The sequence below is a fragment of the Camellia sinensis genome, chromosome 3, assembly GCF_055761805.1.
Source record: "Camellia sinensis isolate YWXY chromosome 3, ASM5576180v1, whole genome shotgun sequence".
Classification (NCBI taxonomy): Eukaryota; Viridiplantae; Streptophyta; class Magnoliopsida; order Ericales; family Theaceae; genus Camellia; species Camellia sinensis.
Window position 1 is genome coordinate 86,859,005 of NC_138963.1, and position 27,918 is coordinate 86,886,922.

General features: G+C 35.1%; 1 protein-coding gene across 4 annotated transcripts; it reads left to right on the forward strand.

Moving 5' to 3' along the window:
- Positions 1-939: 939 nt before the first annotated feature.
- Positions 940-25,460, forward strand: LOC114278029 (chromatin modification-related protein EAF1 B). 4 transcript variants are annotated; one of them, XM_028220004.2, is made up of 23 exons: positions 940-1,331; positions 3,439-3,640; positions 3,807-3,861; positions 3,966-4,063; positions 4,154-5,696; positions 5,809-5,928; positions 6,571-6,726; positions 9,857-10,048; positions 10,492-10,572; positions 13,974-14,031; positions 14,131-14,642; positions 14,771-14,824; positions 17,085-17,142; positions 17,254-17,450; positions 17,571-17,624; positions 17,719-17,799; positions 18,020-18,157; positions 18,315-18,431; positions 19,113-19,213; positions 19,389-19,583; positions 19,812-20,193; positions 22,635-24,430; positions 24,920-25,460. In XM_028220004.2, exons 2-22 carry the CDS (start codon positions 3,498-3,500, stop codon positions 24,342-24,344), a joined length of 6,045 nt encoding a protein of 2,014 aa, XP_028075805.2. In that variant the 5' UTR covers positions 940-1,331; positions 3,439-3,497; the 3' UTR covers positions 24,345-24,430; positions 24,920-25,460. The 4 variants fall into 4 exon arrangements, with proteins under 4 accessions (XP_028075805.2, XP_028075806.2, XP_028075807.2 ...); XM_028220005.2 differs by having other exon boundaries at positions 19,125-19,213; XM_082920267.1 differs by having other exon boundaries at positions 957-1,331; positions 3,941-4,063.
- The last annotated feature ends 2,458 nt before the right edge of the window (positions 25,461-27,918 follow it).

Sequence of the window (27,918 nt, forward strand, 5' to 3'; positions counted from 1 at the left end):
ATATTTTTATAGTAGTTAAGATCACTCAACATTTTCATAGAGAAAATTTGACTAAGAGAAATTTTATTCGACTCAGGAAAATTTGGCCCCAACTCAAAGAAATTTTTCATAAAGAAATTTTTCTGATTTCACAGAAAAATTTTAGAAATTTCAAAATTTCTCTGTGAAAATTAAAGGCTGTGTTTGGTTATGTGTTCCAAACACATTTCCACCTACTGATTTGAGTGTGGTGTTTGTTTTGAGCTTTCAAATTATAATTCCATACCTACTTTTGAAAATTCTTTTCCAGGCGGGAAATTTTGGCTAACCTGGTCGTCCCCCGAGACATCCGGTCCGTTGACCGGAACAATGTTCAGTTTTTTATTTTTTATTTTTTTTGCACTTGTTATTTTTATATTGTAAATAAAAAACATTTTTGGAATTTTTAAAATTTTTATATGAGTTTTGAATAGAATTTTGGGTTGTGTGTTTGGTTATGAGTTGTAAGTTTTTTAATCGAATAACTTTTCTAATTTCAAAAACTCAAAACTCCTTCCAAAACTCAATTCAAAACTCATAACCAAACAAATTTTCCACACTCAAATCATAATTTCAAAACTCACAAATTCAAAATACAATTCTATTATCAAATCTTATTTAGAAAACTCTACCAAACGCTACCAAAATTTCTCAAAGCCAGACAAATTTTCTCTAAATCAAATTTTCTCTATGAAAATATTGAAAGACTTTACCTAATAAAAAAAATATATTGAACCTCTCGTATTACACAAAGTTGATGAAAAATGTTTCACTAATTTTCCTATAATTAAATGTTTGTTGCTACATCTACTTCAACCTAGATTACAAATTATTATTATTATTACTATTATTGTTTTTTTTTTTTTCAAAAAGAAAAGGTTATATTTTAGTACATAAATAAAATTGCAGAAAGGCCCAAACGGACCAAATTCGCAAAGGCCTCTTCTTCTTCGTCTGCATGTCCAGCCCACTAGTCGCAGAGGACGCATAGTACTACAATTTTAGAGAGAGAAAATAATTTCGGGAGAGAGAGAGAGAGAGTTAGGGGAGAAGCACGAAGACGAACCAGAAAACGAAAACAGATATAGACTATATCTATATCTTTATATATACCTGTACATATATATATATATATGTAGAAGAGCATGAGAGAGTTTCAGAGGGGACTCAATGCTTCTATGGCTGACATTCTCTAGGGCTAATTCGTGTGCTCTTAATTGAGTTTCGTTCCATCAAACCAAAACCCTAGAAGATAGAGGAAGTTCCAGTGTTAGCCCTAGCTGCGAATTCGCGAAGAGCTGTTTGGAATTCAGGTATTTTTTTTTATCTTTCGTGATACAAACCCTATAAATTTGGACTAAATGTGCTTGTCCTGTAAACCCTAGATTTTTCAATTAATGTTCGAATTGCTTTTTAGGGTTGCTTTGTGAGGCAATGAATACGAAATTATGTGGAATTTGATTGTGTTGTGCATTTTGATTGCTAAGTCGTGTCATTGCATGGAGTTTATGTTCAATTAACGCGTGATCAAATGTAGGAACTTTCTTGCTGGTGAATTAAGTAGGGATGTGTTTAACTGCAAGCTTAGACTCTTTTGGTTTAAGTTGATCCACTGAAGCTGCCCATGCCATAATTTTGAAGTATTATGGAGTACACAGAGCACAAGGGTGTAGTTCTGAAGTTTGAAATTTTATTTTTGTAATAATTGTCTTTATGCTGGACGGCATTGGTTTACGGAATCTGCACACTTGTTATATGATGCCCTTTGACTTGATTTGGATGTGGTCAGTCCATTGAGAATGTGTTCAAGGTTAGTAGATTGAATGGTCACTATGCCACAGTTACACAAGACCTGTAAGTAAACATTTGAATGTGTATCCAAGGATATGTGTTACTTTACCGACGTAGTATTTATTTATTTATTTATTTTCATTTTAATTTGTTCATTTTCTTGGAACATTCTCATCCACATGGACTGCTCTGACATCAGTAAAATAGCTGATGCTATCCTGTAATATTTACTATAAATGATATATCTTTTTTCACTAAAATTGTTTTTAGACACTAATTTCTTCTCACTGATTGAGGTTGATTTAGCTTACATAAGTGATTGCTAAATTATCTTTTTGTATTATCCTTATTGCGATCTTTTTTTGGCAATTGTTGATTTTCTTAATATAGCGTCATATTTAAAAACATATTGTGTATTGTGAACACTTTTAGGATTTGTTGGCCTTATGTCAATAAGTTCTTGAATTTTGGATTCTGATGTCAACATAGTATCTTTATGGAGTTGTGTATGCATCTCAGCTTGTCAGCCCTTCAGTGATTTCTCATAATGTAGTTTTATATTTCTATGTTCCACTCTTAGTGCTTTGTTTTTCCTAGGAAAGTTATTGTTGCGTTCAATACTAGTGCAGTGATTTATCAATCTTTTTTATTATGAAAGCTTTGTGAAGGCTGGTATAGAGTAATTAAGTGATTATGTTTGTATTTTCATATTTTTACAATAAAACTAATGTACCATTGGCATGCTGCAATAACACTGTTGCATCTTCTGTATACAAGAACCTTTATTCATTCAATAGTTTTGCTGGAATACTTATCTATGTAATGATTGTGAATGCTCAAATTAAGTTAGATGCTTATTTGATTAGTATTCTAATTATATGACAAGAGCATCAAAGCCCGACATTGGCTATAGGCAATTTTGGAGTTTATATGCCTTCTGTATTCTAATGATATGACAAGATTATCAAACTCTTGCGGGAGGCCTTAATATTTGGATAGATGGCTTTGTCAACTGTAGGTAATTTATTGATTGTTATCATGTAATTTATTTCTGCCTGATACATGTTGGTTGGTGCATTGCATGTGTAAGGGAATTAGTTAGGCTGAAGTTCTTAAAAAAAAAAAAATTTAGTATTAGTAGTTACATTCTTAAGTTGTTTACTCTTTATTAATAATTTCTACAAAAAATTCTGTATTTGCACTGTGGAGTTTGGAAAAAGACTGATGGGATGGGATGGGATGGCCTGGCATGTGCATGTTACTTTACCAATGCTAGTCTAATATTATTACCAAGGGAAGTCATGTTCAGATGACAAACCTGCAAAGCGATTGTAGATTCTCATTGAACTCATCTTAGTCCAGAACGGTCCCCATATTTTTCAAGCTAATGAGATCTAACAGGAAAGTATGCAGACTTCAATTGTAAAGGAGCTGATGTGTTCTCTGGATGTTATAAATACAAACTGTTTAGATTTCATTCATCAACCCTTATGGCTGTTTTCTTTTCTTTTCTACCCCCCCAATTTAATGATGGAGGAATATATATCTGTGTTTGAGCTATTAATATCTTATTGATAATATACTTTTCTAGTTCTCATTTTGATATTGTTACTATCATTTTGCTTCTAGGAACTTGATAGAAGTCATGAATCAATGAGAGGGGGACACTGGTAGGTAATAAGGTAGGAATGCATGGATGTAGCTTAGGATCTGCTCTTCTAGTCAATGCTGAGGTTGATTCCATGGGAGGAGTTGTTGACGGCGGAGTTGGAATTGATACCAAATCCTCTCCGCGGCAAGCAGCAATTGAGAAGGCTCAAGCAGAACTTAGGTGATACTTCCAAGCTCCGTCTGCTTTACTATCTGGCTGCTATCAGATACTACATATTAAGATTAGTAGTAGTAGTAGTAGTTATTATTATTATTATTATTATTATTATTATTTGTTTGGTTCTTGTGGTCAATGTTAATAAACAAATTGTTGTTGTTGGTAACAGGCAGGAGTATGATGTGCGTGAGGAAAGGAGAAGAGAACTAGAATATCTGGAGAAAGTATGGAAATTTGTTCCATTCTCTTGTTTCTTTTGAAGTATTTGTATGGATGTGGGGCAACCATTCTAAACTTATTCAGGTGATTAAATTCTTGGTGTCTACAGGGTGGCAATCCCTTGGAATTCAAATTTGGGAATGCAGCTTCTGTTAGTGTCCAATCTACTTCACTGACTGATCAACCTTCTGAGCAGTTTGTAACCAGGTTTCTTTGTTTTTTTCGGTCGTTAATGATCCTTCCAGTTTTGTTATTTTCTTTGTATGGGCTGCCTAATGTTTTGTTTTGCTACCACAGTGAAGCTAAAGGTAGTTTTGCATTGACTGCTTCACCACGTGGAGATTCTGTTGAAAGTAGCGGTAGACTGGGGGCTCCTACTGTTTGTGAACCCAATAGTGCTGATAATCTCTTGTTATTTGACGTTGAAAGTGAATTTCTTGAAGGTGAAAGAAACTCTATATGTCCTACTAGGAGTAACATTGCTCCATCAGAACGGTCTTCCCAGTTGGATGGGAGTCAAAATGCTAAAGAATCAGGGGACTCAGCTGCATTTGACCTCCCGCAAAATCGAGCATACAAGCGAAGAAACAGGTCACGACCAAATCGTGATGGTGCTCGATCAAGTTCAACCGATATAGTTCCATCTCGAAGTGGTCATGCCTCTTCTTTGCCTTCACGCCATGGTCGAAAAGATGGAAAAGGGTTGGTGCTTGATACAAACAACCAGAAGGATCCGAGTGTTTCTTTGAATTGTAATTCAAAGCTTATAAGTCCAAATGGTGGTATGGCTTCTAGGGCATTGCCTTCTGATAGTCGGTTAGATAAGGAGTTGGATGGTGTGCGGGCTGTTGAATCAACTACTGGACTCACCAAAGTTGGTGTGCCTGATTTTAACACTTCCAGAAGCTCGCAAGATAACCAACATAATCAACACTCAGAAGTTGATGGTCAGGAAACTTCTGCTGTGGCTTCTGGGGGGCCTGAATCTGTTGGTGGAAGGGAACAGGTAGTTTCAGCTGGTCTTGAATTTTCTTCTTGTGTAGCTACAGTGAAAGCGGAGAATCAAGCCAGCTCTGGTCAACTGAATGGGTGTAGCAGTGCCAAGGGAGATAGAAAGAACATACCAATTGAAGTTCAAAATAGCAGTGCCGCATTCAGCACAAAGGTTTTAGATTTGGAATCCTCATGCACCAAAACCAGCCTTAGCATAGATGGAAATAATGATAAAGAGCCATGCAATAATTTAAGAAACGTTGATTCCAATGGGAATGTTAAGGAACAAGCCTTAGTGTTTGAAGGGACACCAAATATGGAAGGTCATGAAATGTTAACAGAAAAGAATGAGAAGAAAGCTGGTGACAATTATCCTTTCATTAATGATGAGCACAATTCCATTCATCAAAGCCCCCAAGGCAATGGTTCTACTCTCAAATCCAAGGAAGAATTACACGGAAGTGGGTTTGGCTTGCAAAATATTGTGAAATTCCCTTCTAGTGCTGAGGTAATGGAACTGGATGGCAATACTGCTTTAGAGACAAAAAAAATACCTGTAAACTCAATGACTGATAATTCAAATCCTCCAAAGGAAAGTGATTGCACCGGTAGACTTCAGAGTTCTACGGATTCTTCCATTCATAATAATTCTGATCACCAGAAGGAAAATGCTTTTGGTAGAGTTCGGGGTTCTACGGATCCATCTATTCTTGGCCTTTCGGAGACTACATTGTCTGTTAAGGGTTCCAATGTTGCTCCTGAGCAACAACCTTGTTCGGAAATCCACTCAAAATTGGCAAACAAGGCACATGAAGATTCTATTTTAGAAGAGGCTCGGATTATTGAGGTTATTATTATTTTTTCTGTGTGTGTTTTATGATTTTTATTTGTTTAGTTGAAGGAACCACATGATTACCATCGTCATTAGGCACCAATGCCTGACATAATGTAGTAAACAGGCAAAGCGTAAAAGGATTGCTGAGTTATCTGTTGGTACCATGCCCCTGGAAAATCGTTGGAAATCTCATTGGGACTTTGTCCTTGAAGAAATGGCATGGCTCGCGAATGATTTTGCTCAGGTTTGATTTTCTTCAATAAATCCCAATTTTGTTTTCATTTTTCTGTCGTTTTGTAGGATGTCTTTTCTAGTACTAATTATGTCTAGTACATTAATTGCATATTTATCCAGCCATATTAATTGCAAGTATCTATTTGTTTTGATAAACTATTCTAAGAAGCACGGACACGCCACGCGACACAACACGGACATGCCGACACGCCAATTTTCAAAAAATGTCGGACACGACATGTGGGGGACACACGAAATATATAATTTTATATATTTAATATATTTCATTCAAAGATAATAAAAATAATGTAATATAATACTTGTTTTATAAATTTACTTCATTTTTTCTTTTATTATTGTGTCCTAAGTTGTTCAAACTTATAATTAGTTTAATATTTGTCTAATCGGTGGACATGTTTGTTTAAGCAATGGACACGAGTGTTCGAAGAGTGTCTGGATCTAAAAAACTTTTTAAAAAATAGGACACATATTGACGAGTGTCAGACATGTGTCGGGAAGTGTCCAACGGGTGTCTGTGTCCAATGCAGACATGACATGGATGTGTCCCCTTCTTAGAATTGTCCGTACTTCTTAAATATCTATTTCCAGCTTTACCTGCCTTTCTAATTTACAACAATTCCTCTTCTAATAGGAGCGTCTGTGGAAGATTACTGCTGCTGCTCAAGTATGCCATCGAATTGCTTCTACATCCCGGTTAAGATTTGAAGAACAAAACTTACGTTGGAAGCAAAAAAAAGTGGCCCACACCTTAGCAAAAGCTGTCATGGAGTTCTGGCATTCGGCAGAGGTATTTCTAAATAGTAGTTATTCTGTTGTTTCTTCGTAACACCTGGAAGTATGATGTAGCTTGATCATGGAGGGTTCATGGGAATGGGTTGCTGAGAACATGATTAAAAAATCTATATGTGATGGTTGTTTAATTCTCTTTTTTTTTTAACCCCCCCCCCCCCTCCTGCTTGATTGATTTAATATCAGGATAATGGTGTTGCTCATTCTTTTATATCTTAGACTGCTTTTATACCATTCTGTTTTTAGATGGTGGAAGTGGTGCAATGTTTTCTTTTCCTTTAACCCTTAATAATTCGCAATTGAGTTTACAGCAATAAGGACCTCGTCATTGTCTAAGTTGTCTTTGATTTCTGGCTTGATTTTTTGTGAGCCATGTCTATCATACAAAATGTATCCTTGTTTGATGAAAATGTTGGAAAGAAAATATTGTAGAAGATAAAAATATCCTACAACAAGATGGATATATAGATGAATCTATTTTCATCCTAAGTTGCTTGATTGGAAATCCTACAAAAAGATGGATATACAGATGAAACTATTTTCATTCTAAGTTGCTTTATACATGAACAATTTTTACCCTATACTCTCTTCGTTTGATAGACTCAATTTATGATGACATGCAGGCTTCTTTTGACACACTCAACATTTGGTACAATAATATTGAGAGATGTCTCTGGAACTGCTTAAAACAGTAACACTGTTGTAAATTCTGCATAATACATTAATATAGGCCTCATTTTCCTATACTCATTGCACAAAAAGCTTCTGATTCCTTCTTTACTAAATCTTATGAAGATTCCACAAGGAGACTAAAAAACCAAACAATGTGCATTAATGGTTTTTGTGATGCAAGAAAAAGTCTAGACATCACACCTTGAATCCCTTAGGCATTACATCTAGAATCCCTTAGGCATCATACATAAGGTTTGGGTTACACCACACAAATTCAAAAGAGGCTTAAAAGCTTTGAAAATTTTGAACAATATCAACTCTATTAAATTATAAGCATTGCATGACTTTTATATAGAATTTAGAGACTGACTTTACTGAATTGGATTTTAATTTTAAGATACGAAACTACTAAAATTGACTTTCAAAACCAATTTAAGACCAATTAATAAACATAAATAAAACCAATTAAATAACTTGACCCACAAGAAAATCTGTAAAATACCAAAATGCCCCTGACCTAGAACCTCTAAAAGAAATTATAAAAGATCCTTAAAATAAGATTCTAATAGCACTAGTTGCTTGAAACCAATGCAATTTTGCAAATATTGCCACTTCTTTCACTTTCATTTTTTTTTCTTTTTTCTTTTTTTGTGCTATTCTTTTGGATTGTATCAGTTTGGGAGGGGTTAGATTGGGTATTATGCTTGATCTTTGGCATGAATGCACAAGGAGGCTAGTGCTTAAAAGTTTTAGTCACTAATATTGGGATAATAGAACGTTGCACAAGCATGACTATGTGTGTGTGTGTGTTTTAATTTGATCATTCATGGTATGAATGTTTGATGCAGAGTATAAGAACCTCAATGAAGGCTAAATTCAAAAAAGAAAACTACTAAAAATAGACTTTCAAAATTAATTTAAGACCAAATAGGAAACATAAATAAAAACTTGAATCACAAGACAACCCATAGACGACCCCTATTAGCCATGTCAGCAAATGTGAAAATTACTAAAATATCTCTACCTTAAAATTCTAGAAAACATAAAATTAATCATAAAATAAGACTAATAATACTAGAAACATAATTATGTAAGATTCCTATTAATTTCTCTTTGAAATCATACCAATGTCTAAATATCATCACTTCTTTGAATTTAGCCTTCATTGAGCTTCCATTAATATTAGTGAGCCCACCTTACAGTAGATCAAGGGAAGTTTGATGAAGTATTTGCAAGGTATTGGCACATAGTGTGTTACTCATGCACATTGTTGTCAAAATCTGAATCTCATCGCGAATATTAATTGTAAGATTCACTTTATTTAGCATAATATAATTTATATATGTATATACATATAAAACATACAGTGTTTAAAATAAAATAAATATCAATATAACTAAATTGTATATATGTATATACACATAAGGCTATATAAATATGTCAATATAATTAGTTGATCACTTTTTTGTTATGCAAAAACAACTCCATTTCATGCCTTACGCAAGTAGGACTGAATCGCATGAAACATAGTGAATTGTAATGAGTTGTAGTGAATCACAATTGAATCATAAGATTCACTCAATTTAAGATTCAACTGTACGAACCAAATCTTTTTGCTTGAAACTTGTATCGAATTGTATGAATTGAATAGTGGATAATAAGATTCTAACAACTAGGCTCATGCATAACACTATTCTCTAAGCAACACCAATACACAAGTTTGAAAAAGAACAAAGTTTAAGAAAACAACAATAAATTCAATTCACTTTACCTTGTTTTTGGCACCTCTTCCAAAATTAACCTGGACAATGTTGAGAAATAATGATTGCTTTGTTGTAAGACGTATTACAGCAAACTAAAAGAACATTGGTTTGACTTGGACATTCATTTTAGGACAACCAAAAATAGAAAGTGAACACTAATATTTGGGACAGGGTGGATTATAATATTCTAAAATCTCTTGCGTTCTAGTATCTAGGGGACATTGCTTGCTGAAATGGTGACCATAACTAGGTAATGTCCTTATGTCTTCTAGCTAAGTATATCAAAAAGACACATAATGGATGTTTTGAGTTTACTTATTGTCCTGTATCTTTTGAATGGTCATATGAGGGAGCTCTTGTCAATAAGAGCACAAGGTTATCTGACTCATAGTAGGCATATCTTTTGCATTATCATATGAGTGAGCTTTTGTCAATACAAGCACAAGGTTAATCTATGATTCACGGTAGGCACGCCTTTTGAATGGTCATATACTTGGAGCTTTTGTTCTAAACTTAATTTGTCTGTTCATGCGACTTGAGTAGATGTGTTCTGGTGAAAGTGCTCATTTTGTGGCTAATTCATCAATTTTTCAGGGCTATTTGTTTAATTGTCCTTGCCTTAGATCTGTCTGTTTGTTTTAAATTTCTGAGTTTTTTCATACTCAATATACTGCATGTGGTGGTTGTGACCAGGAGATAAGCAAAGAGCTAGAGCTAGAATGTCCTGGAAGAGAATTTTCACATGCTGTTGAGGGATATGCGGTGAGATTTCTGAAGTATAATACCTCCTTTGTTCCAGTTGGCCTGGCAGAAGCACCAGCAACGCCTGACAGGATATCTGATTTTGGTATTCTAGAAATGTCTCAGGACAATCACGTAAAAGAAGTATGGTCCGCCACTTCATACTTGTGTATTTTGTTAATTTGACAATTTTGATTTGTGCAACCTCTCTCTCTCTCTCTCTCTCTCAACTGTTTTTGGATGTCTGTATTTGATGATAACATGAAAATAATTTTGTTACCTCATTGTTTTTGTTGTCTTTTCCTTTTTTTTTTTTTTTTTTGGAACAATTTTATTGATTTTTTCTTGGGTAAATTACCAATAGGTCCTACTTTTGGGACTTATTATCTATTAAGTCCTATTGATAAATTTATCAAGTGATAAATTTATCAGTCTCGTTTTTATGAATAAATTTATAGTGATAAATTTATCAGTTAGAACATGTAGGTAAATAAGTCTAGTTAATAGGACTGATTGGTAAGTGGCCCTTTTTTTATTATTTATTTATGAATTTGGACATTGAATTTTTGGTCCTTGCATCCTTGCAGGAAAACCTCTTTTACACATTGCCCCTTGGTTCAATGGAAGCATACAAAAAATCAATTGAATCTCATTTGGCACAAGTTGAGGTAAACATATTGCTCATTATGGGATCTAATAACAATGGGCCATTGCCTTTTTGTTTTACTTTATCCATGTGCTTCCTATTCTGAGTTGCAAAGAAATTTGAATAAGAAATTTATTAATCTAGAAAATTCTACCTCTCATTCAAGGTAGTGTTGACATTATGGTTTTTGAATTATTGTAACTTCATTTTATCAAACTTTTTTTTTATTAAATTCTCTACCAGAATATTATGTTTGAATTTGCATGAAAACCTTTGATGTGTGACATAGCAACACGATTTTTTGACAAAGATTTAATCATTTGTCAATGATGGGATTCTCATAACTGAATTTAGTTCCCCACATCTCTTATGCATTTCGTAAGAGGTCATCTAAAGGTGGCTTATTTTATTTAGACAAAATCCTTGGATTCTATCCTTGCTATTGATAGTTTGGGTAGTAGGGCTAAGATTTTACCAAATTAGTGTCTCATGCTTTGAAGAGTAGAGGAATTTCGTGGATCACCTTCTGAGAGTTATGGAACTTGCTATTTTCTATGTGTGATTTGGTGCATTTGAATGGAGTGGAACTAGTGGATGTTTGAGGATTTTGTACTAGCAATCATTGTTGTCAAATCGCGAATCAAATTGTGACTTGTTTTGCAAAAATAGTGAATCGTGAATTGTAAGTCGTAAGATTCATTTTGTTTAATAAAATATATAATTCTATATATTTTTATATGTATATACATAAAAATACATACAATGTTGAAACTAAACTAAATTATCAATGTGACTAAATTGTATATATGTATATACTTATAAAACCACGTATATCAATGTAACTAATTAATCTCTTCTATATATCTTCATTGTTTGGCGAAAACGACGTTATTTCATGCATTATGTAAGAAAAACTAGAAATAAAACTGAACCACAGGGAATTGTAAATTGAATCATACGATTCACTCAATTTCCGATTCAACAGCACGATTTTCTGTAACTTGTATCAAATTGTATGAATTGAATTGTGAATCGTGTGATTCTAACAATCATACCGCCAATACGTAGATTAAAATCAACTTTGATGCATACTTATTATTTTTGGCTTTGGGGAAAGTTTTGTTAATCATCATTTGCCATTATTGATTATATAGATGAGCTTACGTTTGGTAATGGGATATATGTTTGTCTTGTTTATAGCCTATGCACAAAGGTTGCCCCCCTCTGTTGCCTTTTGTGAATAGTACTTGTCAAAAAAATACTTTTCTCCAAAAGCGCTCACCTCTATTGTCATTTTGATAAATTTTGTAAGCGTGATAATTGGAAATGAGATTGAGGGAGCTGTTTGGGAAGGAAGAAATTACAGGAGATATCTTCACTAGGAGGGCTGTCAGATGACCAAGCTACTTGAGCTCAAGCTGGTTCGCTTACAAGTTTGTCTGAGATCAGATCTGAGATAGATGATCTGCGCCGATTCCCCTTCTCTGAGCTATATTGTTTTTAGATGGATTGAACTTGGTTTGATAAGCTCATGAGCATCTGAAGAAGGTGTGATAAGTACTTAGCTTGAGGTGCAATTGGACTAACTTGTTTGGAAGGTGGTTAGAGGTTTTCCATGATATTAATGGCCCCCACCAAATATTCTTATGGAGTTTGTCGCTTTTTTGGGTGGATCTTAAGTGGTGTACTACTTTAGCATAGTTCTGCTCTAGTTTGGAGTTTGAAATGGAGGATACTATATTCCAGAGACCACATAGCAAGGGAGAATGGACATAAAAATCAGCTACATATTTCTGCAAAAGAAAATGCCATAGAAACTAACAAATCTTACGAACTTTTCTTACCAAGGAAAAACCAAAAACCAAAAAAAAAAAGTTAAAAAATATAACCAAAAAAGACAAACAGCCACTAAGGCCTCATTTGGCAAGTGCTTGTTTTAGTTTAAAAGCCAACAAGTTACTAAAAAAAACCAAAAAGCCTATAAGCTATACCAAAAAATCAAAGATTCCCTTTTCTCTTTACTTTTTGTACATCTTTCCGTAAAAAATCAAAAAGTCATTCCAAACATACTATTTTTTTTTATCTCATATTTTAGCTAAAAAGTCAAAAAATTACTAAAATAGTCTGTTTCCAAACGAGGCCTAAGAATGCTAAAAATCCAAAAGCAACCCCCCCCCCCCCCCCAAAAAAAAAAAAAAAAAAAAAAGTCAAGCATCTCAATAGTTTATGGTTTTCAATACAACTAAGAAAGTCATTCCCCAAAATTTTTACGTTTTTGCACCTCATCAAAAAGCAAAAAGCCACTAAAAAGGCCAATTCCCAAACGAGGCCTAACTGATGTGTCATGCAATAAAGGCACTTTGGAATTTGAAACAGGACCCACTTTAGTAATGTGATAAGTGCCACATCAGGAAGAAAAGTTTCTAAGATTTGTTAGTTTGTATAGCATTACTCTTCTACAACACAACTAGAAGACAATTGGGCAACAACATATAGGAAAAAGCTTGTCCAAATTTAATTAGGGTGGAGATAATTCCAAAATAGGTAAAATCCCAATACAATTTCCACATACTTTGAAACACTTTTACATTTTTCTATACACTTATCAGACATTTCTATACACATTTTACACATATCAAGGCTAACGACCACCCATTGGTCAGTTATTAGCATTTTCATTTGAAGACATTTGGAGCGTAAAACTTGCTCCTGTATTAAATAATAACTCTTGATCATGCTTTTATTCAATAGGAACAATAAGAATTAAATTATTATTTTTGACATTGTTAGTGGGCTTTGGTGGTTGGAACTCAATCATAATAGCTGTGATTGCCTAGTAGCTTTTTGGGGGAATTCTTTTGGAAGGAGTTTTTCGGAACCTCATTATAGTGGTTATGAAATGAGTAGAATTGTCAATATTATTTATCAGTGTTGGCATTAGAAAAATTGTTTCATTAGAGCACAAGAACTTCCTCATTCTATTATTGAATTGGTAAGTAGGATGAGTGAAGCTTATGGAGTGTACTAGCAACTTAGATTGCAAAATGGTACTAAAATGAGCTATGTTGGGAAAGTTTGTGAAATTATGTGGTATTACTTAAAATTTCAATTCATCATATGAGTATAAGCACACGAAACAATAACTGGATGTTATTCTTCCTTCATTATGGGTGATGTGACTGTCGGTTCTCTTTTACCTAGTCTATTTTTGTGAAAAAAAATTATCATTGGAACAAGACATGTATGTCATTCTTCATGTAGCCTGTTTTTTTTTTTTTTTTTTAAACTACTTAGTGAGCAAAAACTATTTTGTTGCTGGTTTTTTTTTTTTTTTTCCCCATAAATTTTAAATTATTATTTTTCTCTCCCGGTTGCTTTATCTTGCTGATTTTAATCTTTTCTCCTCCCTCTTGTTTCCCTTAGAAAACTGGCAGTAGCATCCAAGAGGAAGTAGAGACTTCTATGTATGATGCTGCAGCAGGTATTGCTGAGACATCTAAGATAACTTCCTGCTTTGCTTATTGATTAATCTTATATAGCTAATAATTCTAGTTCTAAATTTTGGACATTGGATCTGAAGATAATGCATATGAAGAGGATGAAAGAGAAACAAGGACCTACTATTTTCCTGGTGCCTTTGAAGGTAGCAAGCCATCCAAATTTTCCCAGAAGAACAGGAAAAACTCAACCAATTCTCACACTGCTAGATCATATGATCTGGGAACTGATTTGCCATTCATGCCATGCGTGGAAAACAAAGTTGGGACCCAGCAATCTGTGTTAATGGGAAAACGGCCTGCCAACAATCTTAATGTTGGTATGATTCCAACAAAACGTATACGGACTGCTTCAAGGCAGAGGATTTTAAGTCCTTTCAGTGCTGCCACTTCTGGGGGTGTTTATGGTCCTAACAGGACAGGGGCTTCCAGCGGTGATACCAATTCTTTTCAGGATGACCAGAGTACTTTGCGTGGTGGATCCCAGATCCCAAATGGTTTGGAAATTGAGTCAATGGGTGACTTCGAAAAGCAATTACCATTTGACTCCACAGAAGTATCAAAACCTAAAAAGAAAAAGAAGCCAAAGCATCTGGTATACAATGTCCTATGTTTTCCAATATATATTAGGGCTTCATTATCCTTAAACATTTCTTTTAGTCTTGACTTTTCTCTTCATTTTGTTTCACTCTTATTAATGTATGAGTTCTCTATTGGTTGCAGGGTTCCACATATGAGCAGAGATGGCAGCTTGATAACAATTTTCAAACTGAACAGGTAATGTTCGTTTTCTTTATGAAACTTAGTAGCTTGTATGATGCATGCAGTACTTCCAACATTCAAGATACCAGTCAGACCTTCTGAGCTAAAAAAATTCAGCAGTGAGGAAAGCAAAAATTTTAAAAAGTAGCTGCTTATCGTTTGTTTGACCCTAGAACCAAATAAACCTTCATTTCATTGAAAGGTGAATTAGAATATTTATGGGTAACAGTCCTTTGAATGTCAATAGTATGCTTTGCTCGCTGGTTTTGGCTGCTTTCTTTGGAACTTGTTTGGGAGTGAAAAAATAAATGAACAGCTATATTTGGTGTAATTTCCCGTTTACTTGATATTTATCAACCAAAAAAAAAAAATATTACTGTTTAATTGATCATCAGCATGCATTGCATAATATTATTGTGATTTTTTTCACAATTTTTATTGAGTAGGAGAATTTTGAAACCCTATATAGCAGTTTGGCAACTTACGCTTGATTTGCAGAGTAAGAAACATAGTTGTTTTGATTAAGTTAGTTGAAAAAGAAGAAATAATTCTATGGTTATGCCTTAGAAACGATTGAAAAGAGATGAAGGATAAAATGTATTAAAGGATGCTCTTCCAACTCTAGCATTATATTTTACTGTTGAATTGTCAGTGAATTAGCAGAAGAAACACCACTCTAGTATTGCTGATCACACACACACACACACACACACACACACACAAAAATAAATAAATAAATAAATAAATCACCACTCTAGTATTATAAAGGATGAAGGTTATAAGAATCCTTTTAGATGTTTCCCTCAAGTAGAATTGTAGTGTATGTAGCGATGAGATATGAAATACAAATGACAAATCCTTCCTGATAATATGAAATCTACCTCTGTAGTCTCTGCAATTTTGCTGAATGGGGTGTGAGAAAATGTAGCATCACTTAAATCATGATACATGTTTGTTGGACTTGTAATTCCAGATTCTGATAGGAATGACTCGAGTCTGTAGGTTTCACTCTTCATGCACTGTTACCTGGTATTTGGCTGCTGCAGTAGATTAGGCAACAATGTTTTGCTTATAGCTATTAAGAAACTAACTTAACATTCATTGTATATCAATAGCTATGAGAGCAACCACTGCTTAAAAAATATGCCGTGAAATATTCATAGTCAGCATTTTAACCATGTTTTTTATACAACTCCTGCTAAGTGAGAACAATGTGTCTCAAAATAATGTGTGACGTGATTAGATTTGTAGTCCATAGGTTCTGCATGAAATTGCTGTTGACACTTGATGTGTGTGCTATCTGAGCAAGGGACAACTAAATCAATTAATACACTAGCTGCCTAAAATGAATGAATTAACCATTATCGACCAATGTGTAGGGATAATTAAGATTATAGTAATATATATATATATATTTTGGGGGGTAGGGGAGGGGGGAGGGATGCCAAAAAAAAATATCTAGGTCATTCATTTTGGATTTTTTAAGTAATGAGTCTCTATATGTGCCAAAGTTGGTAATTCTAGGAGTTGCAATGTAATTTGGTGTATATGAATGTTCCTTAACGTGTTCTAGTGATCTCTAAGTAGAATAGACATGGACATGCGACATGACATGGACACGACACTGACACTAACACTGACACACCAACACGTTGATTTTAAAAAAATGCAGGATACGCTTTTAGAAATGTCCAAAGAGTGTCGTGTCAGTCAAAAAAATGCCAAATATTATTAGAAGTCATCAATAAGTGTCGTTGAAGTGTCGCTAAAGTGTCCAATGTTATGAATTTTATTTTTTAATCAAGATTCAAGACATGTTGAAGAAGTGTCGGACACGCTTTTAGAAGAGTCCAAAGAGTGTTGTGTTGGACACGGGTGTTCAACAGGACACGCTTCCTCTGTAGAAGTGTTTTTGCTTCTTAGAGTGATCTCAAGGAATCTATGGAAACTTAACATTTGTCTGTTTGTTTTTGTTTTTATTTTTATATTATTTAAGTTTCATCACAAATGGAATTAATATAGTTGTTTTGATGGGAACATTTAGAAAACCTATATCTTTGCTTTCTTCTAGATGACTCAACTGAACACTATGCTAATAATAATCCCGTAGAATTATATGTTACTTATCTATATTCATTCATGTTATAAAATTTTGCGATTGATCAATGTTTTCTTCTATATTCATTCATTCAATTAGCCCAGCAAAGGGGTGTATCTTCTAGTAGTATTCCCTAGACTTGTCATCAATTTCCTCACGTGTCGTTTTGAAATGCAGAGGGATTATTCAAAAAAGAGATTGGACAGTCATCAACTTGAATCTCATGGAAGCAGTGGTAAAGTTCTTTTTCCATCTCATCTAAGTATAGTGGTTAATTTGACAGATGCGCTGAACCTTTCACATTCCTTGTTTTTTTTTTTTTTTTTTTTTTTGGTCTTATCTGAAGGTTTATTTGGTCAACACATTATGAAGAAGCCGAAGATGATGAGGCAATCACGAGATAATTCTTTTGACAATCTTACTCCAATGACTGGGTCAATTCCTTCTCCGGTGGCTTCCCAGATGAGTAATATGTCCAACCCTAATAAGCTCATTAAAATCCTTGGTGGCCGGGATCGGGGAAGGAAAGCCAAATCTTTAAAGGTACTCTGTGGAGATTTAACTATATGCTTTTATATTCTTCCTATTCCTCCTGCTTTAGCACCATTTGAGTATATATATATATATACCTGTGAATTTTGAGCATTTTATCTTTGTTTGCAGATGCCTTCTGGACAGCCAGGGTCAGGATCTCCATGGTCGCTATTTGAGGATCAGGTCAATAGATTTTTTCACTTTTGAATTCTTAATTTTTCCTTCTCTCTAGTGATATGATTGTGTGCCTGAAATTTTATTTGCTTTTACATTTTAGGCCCTTGTTGTCCTTGTACATGATATGGGTCCAAATTGGGAGGTTGTAAGTGATGCTATTAACAGTACTTTGCAATTCAAGGTAAATATATAATGAATTTCGTTCTGTCATTTATCGTGCCTTTTGGGGGGATTTCTCAACCAGCTTTAAGCCTTGGTATTTTTTTTAATAATTATTAGCAGTTTTGTTTTCTTTATTTATTTCATATATCTCTGCACATGCATTTGTGTATATTATACATATTTTTATTTTTGCATTGTATTAAATTTGATTAGCTTATTATCATCTTCAAAATGTGCAGTGTATATTCCGTAAGCCCAAAGAATGCAAGGAACGCCATAAAATTTTAATGGATGGGACTGTAGGTGACGGAGCTGATAGTGCCGAAGATTCAGGGTCTTCTCAAGCTTATCCGTCAACCTTACCTGGCATTCCTAAGGCAGTATTCTTTATTTTTTTTCCTTGATAATAATTTTTCCTCTTCCTTTCTGTCAAGTCAAACTGGACATCACTTATCTTCGCTTGTTGGCTAGATATGTCCTTGCCACCATTGAGTTTATTTTAATGCTTCATTGGTTGGTGCTTATGTCATACAGGGCAGTGCCAGACAATTGTTTCAACGTTTGCAGGGGCCAATGGAAGAAGATATGATCAAATCTCATTTTGAGAAAATCATTATGATTTCACAAAAGCAGCATTACCGTAGGACACAGGTACATCTGTGTTTTAAGAGTTTTCTAATATATATATATATATGAAGATCCAATTACAATTTTGGATTTCAGTTGCTTAAATTAAAACCACCTCTGTAGCCTTTTGTTTTTATCCTTCAATTAATTGATTTCTATCACCTCAAACTGGTGCCTACTGCATTTTTCATTTTACTTTCTTCAATGCTGTGTTTTACTCTCTTTCAACATTTTTATTTTTGTATGTGTGAACAGCTTGATAGTACATTGTATCTTTGGCATTTTTTTTTATATACATGCCTAAATTTAAAATGAGAACGTAAATTGATGATTAGAATGTGAATTGTTGAAACTCTAAACCCTGATATCTGTGTCTTGCATACAGATGCATTGCATGAGTCCAATTTTTTTTATTAGTCATACTAAACCCCAACTTTATTCCCATTTTTCACCTTTTGTGAAACCACTATAGTTTTGAGATTTTTATTATGGAGAATTTTTAGGAGGCATGGGTGGAAAAAAATGCAACAGTTGGAAAAAGCAGCAGTGATATAAATTAGAAGTGTTAAATGTCATAGAGGGTGGAACTGATATATTAAGTCTAAAAACTGCCTATTAAGCTCTCCATCTTGGTGCATCTTACTTTTCAGGTTTTGAATTCATTTGTGAATGTGATTCTATATTTTTGTTTTTCATTTTCTGAAGAATCATAACCAGGATCCAAAACCAATCCAGTCACATAATTCTCATACAATTGCTATTTCCCAAGCTTGCCCAAGTAACCTGAATGGAGGGCCTCCACTCACGTAAGTTTTGGTGCTTTTGTGCAATATGTTTTCTGTTTTGTGTAGTAACCGCCACATTCATTGTCATAGGGAGTTCTTTTTCTTTTTTTTTTCTGTTGCATCTAATGTTTTTGTTGCTCAGGAAATTGTAATAGTAACTACTTATGTTTTTTTCTTTTTCAAATTTGCAATGAAGGCCTCTTCATCTCTGTGATTCAACTGCATTAAACCCCGACGTTCTTCCCTCGGGTGGTTTAGCAGTATCAAATCATGGCAATGTTGCATCTGCCCTTCCTGCTTCTAGTGCAAATTCTTCATTGCAAGGATCTACCAACATGGTTCTTGGCAATAACTTTTCATCTCCATCTGGTTCGCTAAACCCATCTGTTAGGTAATATGATATTTTGGCCTCTTTTGGGAAGAGGTTAAAAGCCAGCTTTTTGGCTTGTAACCTCTTTTGGGTCACATCACTTCTTTACTTTTTTACACTTTTTTTCAAAAGAAGTCAAAAAAAGCCAGAAAGTTAGCTTTTAACCTACTTCCCAAAACAACTTGTAGCTAATGGTCATCAACCACAGTATCAGATTCTGATTTTGTTGTGGTACTTTACTTGTCTTAGGGATGGTAGATATGGAGTACCTAGATCTTCATCTTTATCTATTGATGAACAGCAGAGAATGCAGCAATATAATCAGATGTTATCTGGTAGAAATATTCAGCAGTCTGGCCTGTCCGTTTCTGGGGTTCCTCCAGGGACTGATCATGGTGTTCGCATGTTGCCTGGTGGGAATGGTGTGGGCATAATGTGTGGGATGAATAGAAGCATGCCTATGGCAAGGCCTGGGTTTCAAGGAATTGCTCCTCCATCAATGGTGAACTCTGGGAGTATGCTTTCTTCCAGTGTGGCGATGATGCCAAGCCCTGTTAATATGCACTCTGGAGTTGGTTCTGGTCAAGGGAACTCAATGTTGAGACCTCGGGATACTTCGAATATGATGCGGGTATGTTGTCTACTATTTGTTTTCTTGGACTAAGATGGCTTCTACTAGAAACCTTATTTTGTTATTTATCACTATAAGTGCTATTTATTTTTGATTCAGGTATCAGATCAGTAACCTACGCTGATCGACTTCCTCCACAAAATTGTTGCTACCAAAAATCAATATTTTTCCCCTAATAGTTTCACTTTTAGGTTTCAGAGTAATAAGAGAGATAAGCACTTCCAAGCAAAGAATTCTGACATTTAAAGCCTTGGAATTTTCTAAATTTTTCAAGGAGTTAAATAGAAATTTCGCTAAGTAAATAGTTTCAGAATCAATTATACAAGTTGCATTGATATATTCTACACCATTATTTATTTAATCTCCGATAGTGTATGTTATTTTATCTTTTGTTGCTTTCATTTTCTTCTTTCTTCTTTTTTTGTTCCTTAGGTTAGTTGCTTATGAGCTTATGCTTGCTTGTTGGAATGAAGTGCCAGTGGACCAACATTCATGTAGTGTTTTGATTTCTTGCAATGACCAACATTGTGCATGTGAGAAATCAAGCCCAACTCTAACACCAAGGGGATGTGACAATATGAAGTTATTCTTGAGTCTCAACATCTATCTGGTTTTGAACCTCCATTATTTATGACCATATAGTAATATCAATATAGTGTTACAATTGTTCAATGGTTGAAGCGTGACATCAATTTAGGCCTGTCTATGATGGGTGGTATGGGCATGGAGCTTGAAATATCATATTATGGTTACTCTCTGTGTCCTAAAAGCTGAAGTTGAATACATTGAAGTATTTAGATAGCTATGTTATTTGTCATGACTTCAAACTTTTTTGACGAATCAAAGAAATGCTTAAGTTGAACATGATTGTTGAAAGGACTCAGAAGCCTAAGGGCATCAAAATGATTACTGAATTACATTTTGGACAAAATCTTCCAGGGTAGACTTTTTTTTCCCCCGAGTCACGCGCCAAGCATTGGATTTTTACCATCAGCTGTAGTCAAAGCCTCATATAGTTGAGCCACTTGCTTATTTTTACTAAATTTCTGGTTTTGTTGTGGATGAACATGATGCACTTATATGGAATATTGTTGAATTCCATCCTGATCATAAACAGGATGTTGTGTTGGCAGTTGGATAAGGAATTGCCTTTCTAGACTAACATTGTTTTATAGATCATCATGGGATGTGCTTTCTATTTTGCACTGCGATTATTTTATTTTCTTTTAAATGCCATTTGATTCTAGTGGACTAACGGATCTATCAGCCAAAAAATTATTGCGGACTACCAGATTATATGAATAATATTACTTCCGTGCGACAGAGATTTCGACAATTCCCTGTTTGTGTTCCTGAAGGAAGAAGGTTACAGATGATAGGAAATTTATCTGAACTTATTTCATCCTTGATCAACAACTTTAATGAAGACTGTTTTCTGAATTTACATGCACAATGATGAAAAGTGGATGATTTGTTTTTGCTTCCTCATCTGTTATGCTTATTCCTAATCCTAGATGGAGTGAGGAGGTAGGGATCTACGTATGAACATATTCTATATTGACCTCTGCGACGTGAAGTTCCATATCGCCTGAGTACTAAAGTAATACTAAGCATACAAGCGTGAGGGCATCCTCACCTTCATAGTTAGCTTTTGGGGTGAGTTCTACCTAAGACCGTATAGCATGGTATCAAAGCTAGAGTACTCAGGGATGGGTAGGATGCATGTCCCTGGTCTACACTCCACAAGCGTTGCCGAGTGAGCACGCTGGGCATGAGGGATGGTGTGAAGTGACGTTCCATATCGTCTAAGTACTAAAGTAATATTAAGCATATAAGCTTGAGGACACCCTCACCTTAATAGTTAGCTTTTGGGGTGAGTTCTACCTAAAACGGTATAACACCTCTTACATTGGGAATGAATATTTTTGTGCTGAGTGGTCTGGAATGTAATGAACTTGTAATTGGGGAATTGACATCGTCAAATCGTAGGGTGCAATTCCCCACCCCTTGTTTCTCTCCTTTTTACTTAATAGGAGACTGATAGTATATGCGGCATCTAAATAATCAATAGGCTGTCCAAGCTTGTTGAAAATTTATCAACTGAACATTTAAAGGAGTTTCGGTGTTTGTTCCATAACTCTGGACCATCTGTTGCACTCATAACTACGTTATAATCTGATTGTTTCCTAATGACTTCCATACTTCTTGTAAATGTGTCTTTTCCTAATACCAACTTCAATGCTCCAATTTGCCAAAATATTGGTGCGAGTGTATAGAAATTGGTTGGTGTTTATACTGTGTCCTCTATCTCATGTTCATTCTTAACTGCTGCCAAACAGTCATCTGATGAGTAACAATGTATTTTTAACTAATTCTACAGTTGTAACAATTGCAATTTGCACTCACAGCTTTTTGATGACTGTTTTTATTTGGTGTTATAGCCTGGCCAGAATCCTGAGCACCAAAGGCAAATGATGGTGCCAGATCTTCAAATGCAGCAGGTCCCCCAAGGGAACAACAACCAAGGAGTCCCTCCTTTTGGTGGGTTAACTTCTGCTTTCTCCAATCAGACATCATCTCCTGTTCAGCCATACCCACTCCATCAGCAGCAGCATCAACAATCCCATGTGCTCAATAATCCTCGCCATCCTCATCTTCAAGGACCGAACCATGCCTCGAGTACCCAGCATCATCAAGCCTATGCAATTCGCTTGGCAAAGGAGAGACAAATGCAGCAGCGTTTAATGCAGCAGCAGCAGCATCAACAATTTGCTGCATCCAATGCTCTGATGCCTCATGTACAACCACAGTCACAACTCCCTATTTCGTCATCTCTGCAAAATAGTTCCCAAATTCAACCTCAAAATTCTTCGCCACCAGTGTCATTGCCTGTGACTCAATCATCCTCGATGACTCCCATATCACAGCATCAGCAGAAGCTTCACATGCCTCATGGGATAAACAGGAACACTCAAACTGCTGGTAGTGGGTTGACCAATCAGATGGGAAAGCAACGGCAACGACAACCACAACCGCAACCGCAGCAGCAACAGTCATTTCAGCAATCTAGTAGGCAACACCCTCAGCAACGGCAACAGTCACAGTGTCAACAGCAGGCTAAACTTATCAAAGGAGTAGGGAGAGGGAACATGCCAATGCATCAGAATGTCACGATGGATCCTTCTCTTCTGAATGGCCTTTCCACAACTCCAGGCAACCAATCTGCAGAGAAAGCAGAGCAGGTAATGCATTTGATGCAAGGCCAGGGTTTATATCATGGGTCAGGACTACTCCCTGTTCAACCATCTAAGCCTTTAATGCCTCCTCATTCTTCAAATCAGTCCCACCATCAGCAAAAGATGTATTCTGGCCAAGCAATTCCTTCATCAAAGCCAGTCCAGCAGATGCTCTCTCATTCAGATAATAGCAATCAAGGAGGACATGCTGCACAAGCCACTTCTTCTGGGCATATGTTACCAGTTTCTCCCCAAGCTGTTCAACCTTCGGTTATGGCTTCTTCAAACCACCAGCAGGTACAGCCACACCAAAAATCAGTGAATCAAACTAAGCCACTTGTTCAAAGAGTGTTTCAACAGAATCCTCAACTGAATTCTGACCCACAAAGCAAGTCGCAAGCAGATCAAGCTCAAGCTCAAGCTCAAACTGACCAGAAACCTGTGAGCAACTCATCTCAGATGGGTACAACAACAGCAACAATGCCTCAGTCCTCTGTTGATACAAATACTGCAATGCCAGTCGTTTCGTCTTCGAGTGCTCAGTGGAAAACACCGGAACAGAAGTATGATTCTGGTTTGCCAAATCCATCAACGAAGTTGACTCCTGTTGGGAGTCTGCCTTTGAACAATTCTGCTGGAAGCGAACCTATGCCTACTGTTAGTCAGGGGCAGGGGCAGGGGCAGGGGCAGTCATCAGGTGGCTTGCCCCCTCATGGAGATAACATTGGTGCACAGCGGAAGCAGCAGTCCCAGCTGCAACTGCCTTCAACACCTCCTACCCCACCACCTCTGCAGCAACAACAATCACTGCAACAGCAGATGCCACCACAACAGCAATCTCAGCAGCAGTCACAGCATCTGCAAGCAGGGAATAACAGTTTGTATATCAGACCCACTAACTCTAGAATGGAATGAAGCACTTTCAATGGATTGGGCAATTCCTGGAGCTGCTGATCCTGCGCAAGTTGGGTTGGCATGCCACTTGTAATAGCAGTGTACAGGTAACTTAAAAAGGTTCCTTTATTTCAAATACCTGCAATTGTAGCCTGGCATACACTAATTTGGTTACGCCTTGCATAGGCTGCTGTTGTGTGGAGGACAGATTTGATATGTGCCATTCTTTTTCATATAATCAATAATATTCCAATTATTTTTTAAGATCATCAGAATTTCAGTTTTTCAAAAAAGAAGATGAAGAGAGTGGTGGAATCTGGAAATGTTTTCTTGACAAGGGATGCACTTTTTGTTTTCTTACGTTATCAGTTATGCTATTGATTAATTGAAGCTCTCTACCTCTCTTACTTTATTTTATGTAGTACATGAACAGTGTATTCTTCCTAGAAACAATTTTTTCAGTATTTTGTATTTAAAGAAGAGAGGGCATTGCATATTCTTGCCTCTATCAGAGTAGCATATGCTTCAAGGGCTCTACATTTTCTTACTCATGTCGGTGGAAGAAGAGACTAACAGTGGCGTGGTGTTTTGTGCAGATAAAGCTAATCACCCAATGTGGAATTGTAAGATGAAAGAGGCGGTGATTGTTGCAGGTTGTGTTAGAAGCTTAGTGAAGGGAATACTGGCAGGGTAAAAAAATTTTGGGGTATTATGTATATTACTGTAGCCCTAGAACTTGAGGAAGATAGAGACAGAAAGAGAGGTATGTGTACAGGGGTCTCATCTCTCCTTTTGCACTACGTTTTTTTTTTTTTTTTTTTTAATTCGTTGGAAATTTTGCCTTAATTGGTTCCCCTGCTCAGGATGGAGGGGCCTTATTTGTTGGTGCCCCAATAGATTAGCTAGGCTCATGTATTATTTCCCTTGGATTTTAAGGGGGTATCGATCATTGATATGGCCATAATAGCCTTTTGGAAATTTTGTGAATACCAAGTTTTATGGTGTATACCTACCTACCTACCTACCTTCCTTCCTTAATCAATGTAAGAACACTACCATGCATAACTGCTGCAGGCAATTCTTGTGTACAGTACCAGTAGGTGTTTGAGGGCTTTCTAAAGATGACATTTTTATTTATTTTTTATTTTTTGCAGTGAGCTTTGTTAGTGTTAGAATTCTGTTTATGGTTAGATTTCTCAGACAATGGTAATGAATTTTAGATGTTCAGGTTGAATATTGTTAGGAAATATAATTTAGTTTGGAAGTTAACTAGTAGTAGAAGGAAGCAAAAACATATTAAAACAACAATAATCCATCCCTCTAAATCAAAGAGCATTACTGAGCTCTAATGACATGGAAAGTAAAAAAATAAAATAAAATAAAATAAAAACAAAACACAAGACACAAGAAAAATGTTTCAAAGCTCTAGAGCATGCACTAATGATGTGGAGCTGTGTGGGATCCACCTTGGTGTGATGTTTTAGTTTGATTTTTTTATTTTGTTTTTGGGAACCTGCCCGCTCAGTAGAGCTTTTTTTAGAGCTTTACTTTTAGAGCTCTAAATCATTATTGCAAAATACAAACATCACTATCCTAGTGGGATTCACACCCCATTAGAACTATTAGGCCATGTTTGATTCACAACACTAATAGTGAGGTATTAATAATCCTATTAAATTAGTGTGGTATTAGTTATCCCACCCCTACCCCATTACTAATAATCTTACAAATTTGTTGGATTAATTATCCATTGGATTAATAATCCTAAACCAAAATGCCAAAACAAACATAGGATGATTGAGCCCACGGATTAATAATCCCAATCCTATGCTTTAATCCTTCCAATCAAACATACCCTTAGAGTTCCAAAACATTTTTGATATTAAAATTACAAGTCAAAAGCTGCAATTGTACAAACTATGTAGGGGAAATCTGAAATTAGTTAGATAGTGGAATTTTTTATTATTAATGAAGTGCAAATCTGTCTGTGGATAGTGCAAGTCATCTTTTTGTGTTTAGTGTGAGGAAAATGTTTGAAGGTCACAATTTTTGTAGTCATAATGGTTTAAAACTGTCAAAAAGACGTCGTTTTGGCATGTTTTGCACCCAAAACGACGTCGTTTTGGCAGTTTTGAGCCATTGTGACCATAAAAATTGTGACCCTCTAGCATTGTTGTTTGTTTGTTTGTTTGTTTGTGCGTGCTAATATATAGGAGATTAATTATAAATATTAAAATAATTATATCAAACTACATAATTGTAGCCTAATAATGCATATTTACAAGTCTTAACAGATAATCTAAAAGAAACTGCCGAAGCAGCCCAACAATAACAAAAAAAAACAAAAAACAAAAACAGTTAATACAATCATCATAATCGGCAAAGTATACAAACAATCCTCTTGAAACTTCTATGATTTGATTTGATATTAAGTAATGAATAATGCTTGGGACTCCCTTTTAGGGGTCACCCCCTCACTCCCCCTTTGCCATGTGGCAGGGGGTGATTGGAGGAGCAGGAAAAAAAAGAAAAAGAAAAAGAAAAGGTAACCAATGAGAGAGAGAGGGGGTCAAAGGGGGTGGGGGGAAAAGGGGATGAATCATTACTCATTAAGTAATTCCTTTACTAATATTAAAAAATCAATTTGAAAACGCATGCGTTTATGAATAGTTTAAACATATATAAGTAACAAAGGAAAAATCAATATATGAGAAAAAGGATAATTAATTTTGATAAACATTGTCAAATTTTATAAATTTATTTTTAAGGATGTCATATTAAATGTAGACAGTATTTTCATTACAAAATCACAAACAAATGAACAAGAATAGGTGCAAAAACAAAGGGAGAAGCAAATTAAATGTGATGCGTGAAAAATGCAATTGGTAGAGGGATAGGAAACAAAAACGATAACAAATAAAGACAAATAGAATAATATAAACAATTTTGATATGATCAACAAACATAAGTAATCAATATTTAATAAAATAGGACTAGAAAACTATTATTAAAATTGTCAAATAGTTAATTTTAAAGTGTAAAATCTATAAAATTAGAAGTGAAAAATCTTATAATTCTTTATAGGAAAAATTGGTTAAAAATCCCACAAATAACTTGCATTATATAGAACTAATTTGTGCAAATGTTTTGCTTTAGAATTAGATAGGCTTTGAATTTTGTGTATAAGACTTACTGATAAGTGCCCCAAATGATTTTAAGTAGAAATGAAATTGTTATTCTTGGACAATACACTGAAATTGTTATTTATTTATTTATTTATTTTTAAATTTGTGAATGGTAATTGCACTTTCAATATTCTTTTTTTTATCACACCAAACATGAAAATCGATATTCTAACATAATAACCATTAGGCCCTGTTTGTTTGGCCTCTTAAAAAAGAGATTGGATTGACAATTCATGGGGCCTATCAAAATCATATTTGGTTGTTTTAAAATGTTATAGGATTATTAGTCCAATTAGACTACCAATTCCTTTTAAGGTGGAATTAGCATACCCGTTGGAGAGTTGGGATTGTTAATCCAATAATTTTTAATATTATTATGTTTTAAATAATTTATTGGTGAAAGAAATATT